This window comes from Carlito syrichta, unplaced genomic scaffold (assembly GCF_000164805.1).
Source record: "Carlito syrichta isolate Samal-C Ts95f unplaced genomic scaffold, Tarsius_syrichta-2.0.1 Scaffold302450, whole genome shotgun sequence".
NCBI classification, from domain to species: domain Eukaryota; kingdom Metazoa; phylum Chordata; class Mammalia; order Primates; family Tarsiidae; genus Carlito; species Carlito syrichta.
Genome location: NW_007246546.1, coordinates 9,037 through 17,733, shown reverse-complemented (window position 1 = coordinate 17,733; position 8,697 = coordinate 9,037). Strand labels below are relative to the sequence as shown.

The 8,697-nt window shown below is 49.9% G+C and overlaps 1 protein-coding gene across 1 annotated transcript in view; it reads left to right on the top strand.

Moving 5' to 3' along the window:
* The window catches only part of ZC3H3 (zinc finger CCCH-type containing 3), a 107,719-nt gene extending 99,483 nt beyond the window's left edge, over window positions 1-8,236 (top strand). Inside the window, exons 10-12 of the mRNA XM_008056695.2 lie at window positions 5,308-5,492; window positions 6,090-6,439; window positions 8,205-8,236. Coding sequence (XP_008054886.1) covers window positions 5,308-5,492; window positions 6,090-6,439; window positions 8,205-8,236 — 567 coding nt within the window. The remainder of the gene's footprint in view (window positions 1-5,307; window positions 5,493-6,089; window positions 6,440-8,204) is intronic.
* Window positions 8,237-8,697: the final 461 nt, after the last annotated feature.

Sequence of the window (8,697 nt, the reverse complement as noted above, 5' to 3'; positions counted from 1 at the left end):
CCGGGCATGGTAGCGTGCGCCTGTAATTCCAGCTACTTGGAAGGCTGAGGCAGAAGGATCCCCTGAGCCCAGCAGGTTGAGGCTGCAGTGGCCAGGACTGCACTCCAGTCTGAGTGACAGAGGGAGACTCCAACTAAAAAAAAAAAAAAACCATAAAGCTGTTTCCAGGCTGCTTGGCCTGTCCATGCCCTGGCGGCATGGACGGGCTTCTGTGCTTTTCCATGAAAAGCTGATATTCATCCTTTTTTTCCTTTTTGTCCATTTGAAGGATTAAAAGTTGTCTCATACTTTTAATTTGCATTTCTCTGATTCAAACTGAGACTGAAGACCTTTCCCAATGTTTATGAACATAGACTTCTCTTCTGAAAAATACCTGTTGTGTGTATGTGAAAGAGTGAGAGAGAGTACTAAGTATAAAATGTCTTGGATATGACTCTCCTATCAGTCGCATGAGCGGCAGATATCTCCTCCCAGTTTGTGGTGCATCTTTTCACTTCTTTCTGGCATATTTTGAAGAACAAAAGTTCTTAATTTTAATGGAAGTAGTTTCATCAGTCTTGTTCTTTATAGTTTTTACTTCTAGTATCTTGTGAGAAATCCTTCTCTTCTACAAATCATGCATTACTGCTTTCTAAACTTTCTGTCATCTTACCTTTCATATTGAGGACGTTCATCCAATTGGAGTAGGTTTTTTGTGCAGGGAGTGAGGGCAGTTCAGTTTCATTTTTGCCATAACACCTTATGTTGAATAACCCACTGTTTCCCAGTGGTCTGCAGTGCAGCCTCTCTCAGTTAAGTCTTCCTGTATGTGGGGGTCTGCTTCTGCTTAGGGTCAGTTTGTCCTTGAGCCAACACCATACGTACTCTGAATTATTTGGGCTCCATAATAATTCATAACAATAAAGGAAGTTCCTTCACCTTGTTCTTTTTCAGGCAATTTCAGCTAGATTTACCTTGACAAGTTAAAAAAAAAAGGTTGGAAATTTGGGAATGTCTTGAATCCTTGACTCAGTTTGGTGAGAACTGACATTTGTCTCACAGCAAGTTGTCCAACCCATGGGCGTGGCATCCATCTTTTTTTTGTATAGGCCTCTCCTTTAATGTCTTTTATTAAAGTACTTGCTTATCTTTTGTTAGATTTATTCCTGGTTCTTTTATTACTATAAATAGTACATTTAAGATTTTTATTTTCTCACTGTTCATTAGTGTGTAGAAATAAAATGTTTATGTGGATTTTGTTTCCAGTAACCTTATTAAATTATATTAGTAATTGGTTTATCTCTAGATTCTCTGTATTTTCCTATATAAACAATCATATCAAATAAATAAACATTCCAGCACTTTGGAAAGCTGAGGCCAAAGAATCACTTGAGGCCAGGAGTTCGAGACCAGCCAGGGCAACATAGTGAGACTCCCTCTCTATTAAAAATTAAAAATAAATAAACAATTATATTATTTGCAGGCCATGACCTTTTTCTTTCTTATTTTTAATTCAAATTCATTTTATTTCTTTTTCTTCTTGTACTGGCTAGCACCCCAGTACTATGTTGATTGGTAACAATAGTGGGCTTCCAACCTTCCTCTTGACATGAGATGCTTTCTGGAAAGTTGTTGGCTTTTTTTTTTTTTTACAAGCAAAGTTTATTAGAGAAAGAAGAGAAAAAGGAAGCTTCGTGACAGAAAGCCCTGCCATGGTCAAGTTTTTCAAAAAAAATCTGCCTCTTGGGTTTTTTTTAATAACCTTTATGTTGGCTAAGGAAGTTCCCTTCAAACACTAATTGCTAAATCCTTCTTTTTTTATAAAAGCCGTGAATTAATGTTGAATTTTAATTAAGTAGTTCTTTCATATCTATTGTGATTATATGATTTTTTTCCCTTTTAACCTGTTAATGTGCTAATTTCTGTTCATTGTTCGTTAATTTTTTTTAGTAGAGGTCTTATCTGTAGCCCAGGCTGGAGTGCAGTGGCACGATCATGGCTCACTGCAGCCTTGACCTCCTGGACTCAGGCGATCCTCCCACCTCAGCCTCCCAAGTAACTAGTACTATTGGAGTGTGCCATCACGCCCAGCTAATTTTGTTTTTTTCATTTTCATTTTGTGTTTTTTGTAGAGACAAGGTCTTGCTATTTGAGTAGACTGGTCTCAACCTCCTGGGCACAAACAGTCCTCCTACTTTGACCTCCCAAAGTTCTGGGATTACAGGCATGAGCCACTGTGCCTGGACTGTTCACTGATTTTTTTCTAATATCAAACCAACCTTGCATTCCTGAGATAAACTCAACTTGGTCCTGATATATTCGTGTTTTGTTGTTTTATATTAAGCAACCCTGTCTTAATATTAGTGTGTTTATACATTGCAAGATTGTTTATAATTTGTGTAGGACTTTTGCATTTTTTAACCCACAGTAAATTTGAATATAATTGCATTCTTGTTCATGAGTGAAATTGTCCTCAATGTTATTTTCTCATTTAGTTCTGGTCAGTTTTGGTTTTAAGATTATTCTGGCCCCATAAGCTAAGCAATGTTTTTGGTTTTTCTGTTCTATGAACTAGTTCGTGTAAGGTTGGAAATAAATATCACTTGAATATTTGATAGTACTGCAAGTAAAACCCTTTGGATTGGAGTTTTATTTTTAAATTACTGGTTCAAATTTCTTTACAGTTATAGAAATGTTTAGGTTTATTTTTATTCCTGTTGGTTTTTCTATAATTTGTCAATTTCATCTGTTTTTAAATTTATTGGCATAAAGTGTGTCCATTACATCATGTTGGTATCTATTATCTGCATACTTGCCATTGCTCACTAACATGGTTTATAACTTATTTTCCTCTTTTTTCCTAATTGATCTTACTGGACGAATTTATTAATGTTTTTAAAGAACCAACTTTTGACTGTCTTTATTTTCATTTCTGTCCTATTTCTTGCCCCCTGCTTTCTTAGGGTTTCTTTTGCTGTTTTTACCCCTGACTTTTGAGATAGATCTTCTGTTCTAATATAAGTAAGGCTATGTATTTCTAAGTACTGCTTTAGCTACATTCCACAAATGTTGATATATTTCCAGATCTTTGGAGGTGCTCTGGGCCTTTGGCTTGGCTGGTTTGGGTTTTTCACTAGTGAACATTGAAGACGAAGTGAATGTGAGATGAAGATCTCAGGCTTTTGAACTTTACGATTCTTTTTGTCCCATGTATTTCCTAGTACTTTTTCTTTCATCATTTTACTTCATAGCTCTCAGATGATTTCAGAAAATTCTTTATATTTGATCCTAGATTTTTGTTTAATTTTGGGAAGAGGGTTAGTTCAAATCAGCACTATCTAGTAGAAACATGTGTGAGCCATATATGAATTTCCAATTTACTAGTAGCCACCTTTAAAAAGTTAAAAAAAAAATACACCAAAGCAGGTGGAATAATTTATTTTATTTAAACCAGTCTACCAAACATGTCAACATGTAATCAAGGACAAAATAGAAATGTGTTATTTTGCATTTTTTTCCCTACTAAGTCAGAACCCTGGCCCGTGGTTTATACCTACACCCCATCTCATTTCACATCAGCTGTGTTTCAGGTGCTCTGTGGCCACCATGTGGGACAGTGCAGGTCCAGGCTGCCCTCTTAGCCAGGTGCCATGTGTCTACTCTTATCCCCACCAGCCTGTTGTCGATCTGATAAAATGCACCCCTGAGGCGCATGGCGCCACCTGCAGTCCTGCCCCTTCTTGAACTGCAAGCCTGTTCACATCCTTGCCTGCTCACAGGGCCACATGTGCACACACGTGCTGGTGGTAGGTCTTTCTTCGGTGGGACAGAATCCTGGCCACGCTGTTTCCTGTCCCTTCTGCCTGCCAAAAACACCTGCAGTCTCCAGGAGGCCCTGCGCACCAGGTCTCTGAAGCATGTCCCATAGCCTGCTTACCAGGGAACTGTATGTCTCTTCAGCCAAGGCTCCTTGAGGACCAGGCCTTGGGTTTCAGGGCTCTATGGCACTGCCAGAACCAGTGCAGAGAGACAAGAATGAGGGCAGGAGCACTAGCCCAAGCCTGCCTTCTGCTTGGGAACCGGGGTGGGACTGGCCACACCACAGGCACCAGAGCTGACATGAGGATGAGGTACTGTGTGGGTCCTGTGTGGGTGCAGGAGCTATGAGCAGGTACCTGCTCTTACAGCACGGCCAGCCCCTGACACTGACAAGGATGGGTGCATGCTCCAGTGAGGCCCTCCTGCCAGGGTGTCAGTCCTGGGTGCTGGGATACCAGATCCTGAGGACAGGTGCCCAGCAGGGAGGGTATGTGGCCTGGGCAGAAGTGATGTTAAGGCTGTTGACACATATTTCCAATTGGTTGTGCTAGTCCACACCCCACAAGCTGGGAGCACTACAGCTGCTCTAGCGTTATTAGGGCTGGTTTTGAGTTTGACTCTGGGTGTGTTTGTCACTGTTTGCGCCTGGGTGTGTTTGCCAAGGAGTTTCACTGTTTGCGCCATGGGGCCGCCTGTCGCCTGGTCCCATGACGAACAGTTGGAGTGCCCCACACAGCTGGACTCAGCAGAGGGGCAGTATGGGAGAAGTGAACACCCTCCTTAGCACAAAGCAGGACTACAGAGCCCAGTGTGGGCTGAGGAAGGGCAGGCATGAGCACCCCATTCCTTGGGCCTTCCTCAAGCCAGACTGGGCCACCCAGGCCCTGGGCAGAGGCTTCATGTTTCCTTGTGGGCCTAGTGGGCAGCACTGAAGCGCCACTGTTGCCCAGAGCACCTGCCAGCTGGGGTGGCCTCTCCACCACACCCCCCCCACGGGTATAATTAGCGCTATGACAGGTGCTGTGGATCGGGTGCCCAGCCCAGCCCTGACCCAGTGCGGCCTGGCCTCGGCCGACCTGTCCTACCCCCAAGGCCCTGCTCAAAGCTGACCAGCCTCCCCAGGCCTTGAGCCCTACCCACCTTCCCTGGGCTTTTTCCACGCCTCCAGGATGGGCAGGCCAGGATCTGGAGGAGGAACCCAGAGCCCTGGGTTGTAGCCTGGCCTCAGGCACTAGAAATCCTCAGGCTGTCCTGGTGCTGCCCTCAATCCATGCCCAGGGTCTGCGATTGCTGAGGGTATCTCATGGGTGGATGAGGTGGGGGTCCAGGTGGAGCCAAAGTGACCTGGTGGCCTCAGCCTTTCAACAGAAAACCTTTAGCATCTAGACTCAGTGGGCAGAGCCTGCAGGACTAGTGGGTACTTCAGGGCCAGGTGTGGCCCTCTCTGCCCTCCCTGTGCAGTGCTGCAACCTCTACCTGGCTCACCAACTGTGCCTGTTCTCCCCACAGTGCAAGAAGAAACACACGCTGCTGTGCCCCGACTTTGCTCGCAGGGGTGCATGTGCCCGCGGTACCCAGTGCCAGCTGCTCCACCGCAACCAGAAGCGCCATGGCCGGCGGGCATCTGCATCTCCTGCCCCAGGACCCAGTGACGCACCTCCCAGGAACAAGGCCTCAATTGGCCATGGGCCCAGGTGACAGGGCAGTGGGTGCCGTGTGTGCGAGCTTGGAGTGCCCCCCCCATCCTAGGACTCACTCAGGACCCTCTGGGTATGCTCCTACCCCAGCTTTTTGGGCTCCAGACCCAGAAAGAAATCTTCATCTAAGCCTGAGGACCAGGTAACCTCCACAGACCTGGGTCCCTGACGCTGAACAGAGCCAAGGCATCCCTAGAAGAGGAAGGTGGGAGCTTCTTAGAGACCCCCTTCATAAGAAAGGGGAAGAAGCCCAGCCTCAAGAAGGGGTCTGGGGGTTCCCATATCCTGCCACCTGCTGTACAAGTGAGAGCCTCGTGGGGATAAGGAAGCCAAGGTCCCTGAGTGGTGAGGGTTGGGCTCAGTGTGGAGCCAGATTCTCCCCACCGTTGGCCTGTCCTTAGGGCTGAGGGCCGGGCTCAGACCTGGAGCCTCCCTGGATGTCAGCACCCAGTGGCTACTGGGGCAGGAAGTGGTGGAAAGGACAGGGGCTTTGTGGCAGGGATGGCATGTGCAGGTGGTCAGCAGCAGTCTCTAGAACCCTCCCCCATCCTGAGCCACCCCACCTCACATGTCTGCTCCCTTCCTTCCCTGCAGGAAACCCTTGGTTGCAGAGCGCCCTGCCAGGCAGACGCCCAGCTCCCCCAGCCCCACAGCTTCTACCCCAGCTGCCCCTGCCTGTTCCCCAGGGGCGTCAGCATCAGCCTCTTCCTCTCCCTCGTCCTCGAAGGCTTGCCCCTCTTCCCCTTCCTCGCCCCACTCCTCCTCCCCCACTTCTCCCTCCTCGGACCAGGAGGAGCCATCTCTCCAGGAGGAGACCACCTTGGCGGTGACAGGCTCCGGCAGCCTCTGCAAGCTGCCATCCTTCATTTCCCTGAAGTCCTCTCCAAGGCCAGGAAGCCAGTCCAGAGCCCAAACCCCCAGGAACCCTCTTACCAAGGACTCAGGTAGGCAACCTGGCTCCTCCTGAGCCCAGTTCAGCTTAGGCACAGGGGTCTGTTAAATGCCTGCCCCAGACCCACGGAGTCAGAATCTCCCAGTGGGGCCTGAGTGAGTCCAGCAGGCGCCGGTGTGCACCTGCCAGCCCAGGGGCAGGGCTAGCCAAGGTGCAAGCATAGCAGTGGCCGCTGCTCAGACCACCCCAGCCGAGGGCTGATTTAATTAGAAAGCACCCATTTCTGTTAATTTGTTCTGGAAGATCACCGCACACTCCTGGAGAGAACAGATGTTCCCTCTCCCCCGATGAACATTTGGGGCTTGGTAAATGGCTCCACTCAGCCTTGTTTAGGAGAGAAAAGAGGATTTTATGGCTGCAAACGACCCTTTCTGTAAACATTTTACAGCTCTCCGCGCGTTTGAGTGACGATAAACCCCACGCAGCTCGGCGGGCTGCAAATTTGCGACCATACGGCTATCATTTTATTGTCATATTTCACGGTCGTAACGTTAATGGAAGATGCTTGCTGCAGCCTTCTCTAACAGCTCCGCTGAGCACGCTCAAACGCCTGCCGCGGAGGGGCCGCCTCCTGTTTACAGCCTCCACGTTAGGGCGCAGAGCTGTGGCCAGACACCACACCCCAAGGACCGGGCACCAACTCCCTCCATCTGGGTGGGCCCCTCTGGGGTGGAGAGAGCAGATGGGACCCTGAAGCAACCACCTCTTTTTAAAGATCTGGAGCCTAGCAGCCAATTCCAGAACCAGAGGAGGTGGACAGGGTGCTGAGGGGTCCTGAGTGCAGGTGGACAAGACTCAGAAAAGGCCCCAAGACCTCCACTGTCCAGCCAGGACTGAAACCTGGAGGGGTGGGTGGAGGCAGGCCTTAAGACTATCTCTGGGCAGGAAGCTGGGCCCACCCAACTCATAGCTCTGAGGGGTGAGTGTGGTCACCCATTCCCAAAGAGGGACCTTGGAGAAAAGGTGGCTTGCAGGGTACACTGGGGTTTGCTGTGCCTGTGGGCAGCCACATGAAGGCATCTCTGGTCAGTGGGACATGTGGTGCCTATCAGGCTCGGGAGCATTTGTGGGGAGGGAGGAGAGGAGGACGCTGGTGCCCAGTGAATGTGCTCTCCCAGGGCAGGAGCCCCTGGGATGTGGCCCTCTGTCCTCAGGCCCCTGCTCAGGGGAAGCACTCTTCCAGCCCCTCCTGCTTCCAGGCCCTGCCAGCCTCCCTCTGCGTGGGGGCCTCTGCTCAGTTCCTGCCCCCATTCAACCAACTGCTGTCACACCCCAACTTTTCACACTGAAGGCGTGCGGCCCGCCTTGTGTGCGTCTGGCAAGCTTGTTCCCAGGTGTGAGCATGTGTGCACCTGGTATTTATAGCTCAGCCTGCAGACATTGTGGCTCCCACCTGTGACCCTGCCCATGGCAGAGAGGCTGCCCAGGCTACTGCCTGAGCCTTGGAAGGCCCCTGGTCTGAAGGCAGAGGCCCAGGCCTGCTGCTCAGTCTCTTTCCCCTGTCGACCCCATAGTCCAAGCCTACACCATGGCTAGTTGGGCACAGAGGCTCACTGGTTGCAGCAGGCAGGCAGTGGCTAAGAGCCAACAGCCTGAATATAGCCACTCTTCCTTCTTTCTAACTCGGGAGGATGTCTCTTGCAACCCCTGCTACACAGGCCTGGACTGACAGAGCATCTCCCATCCTGAACCCCAGGCTGGGAGCTTTGCAGGTGGAGAGGGTCTTCCTGACACCTGACCTTTGTCTCTCTGCACAGGGAAGCCTCTGCACATCAAACCACGCCTGTGAGGGCCCCGGGGACCAGCCACACCTACCTCAGACCCTTGTTCCTGGAATGGAAGGAGGCTCTATCTGCCATTCTGCCCCAGAGAAGGGGCCACAGGGGCATTGCCCTGCCCACATGGCTTTCAGCCTTCCATGACCAGTGTGTGCCCAGGACCTTGTCTTTCTCCCTTGGGCAGGGCCCCTGTCCAGCCAGCCCTACTGCACCCCCTGCCTTCCTACCCCTGGGCCCTCAGCCTCACACCAAGGACTTTCCCCCAGTCCCCCACCCTTTGAGGGACTGTCCCCCACTATGGTTACAGTAGCAGCCCTGCAGTGCATCCCCTCAAACCCACCCACCTAGGACTTCTGCCCGGGGAAGAAGCCACTGGCCAGGCCTCCCTGGTGGGCATTTTATGTTCAGCAATAAAGGTTCTTTCCTGTGTCTGGTGACTTGTCTTGACTATTACCTTGTGGCCCTGGTCCTA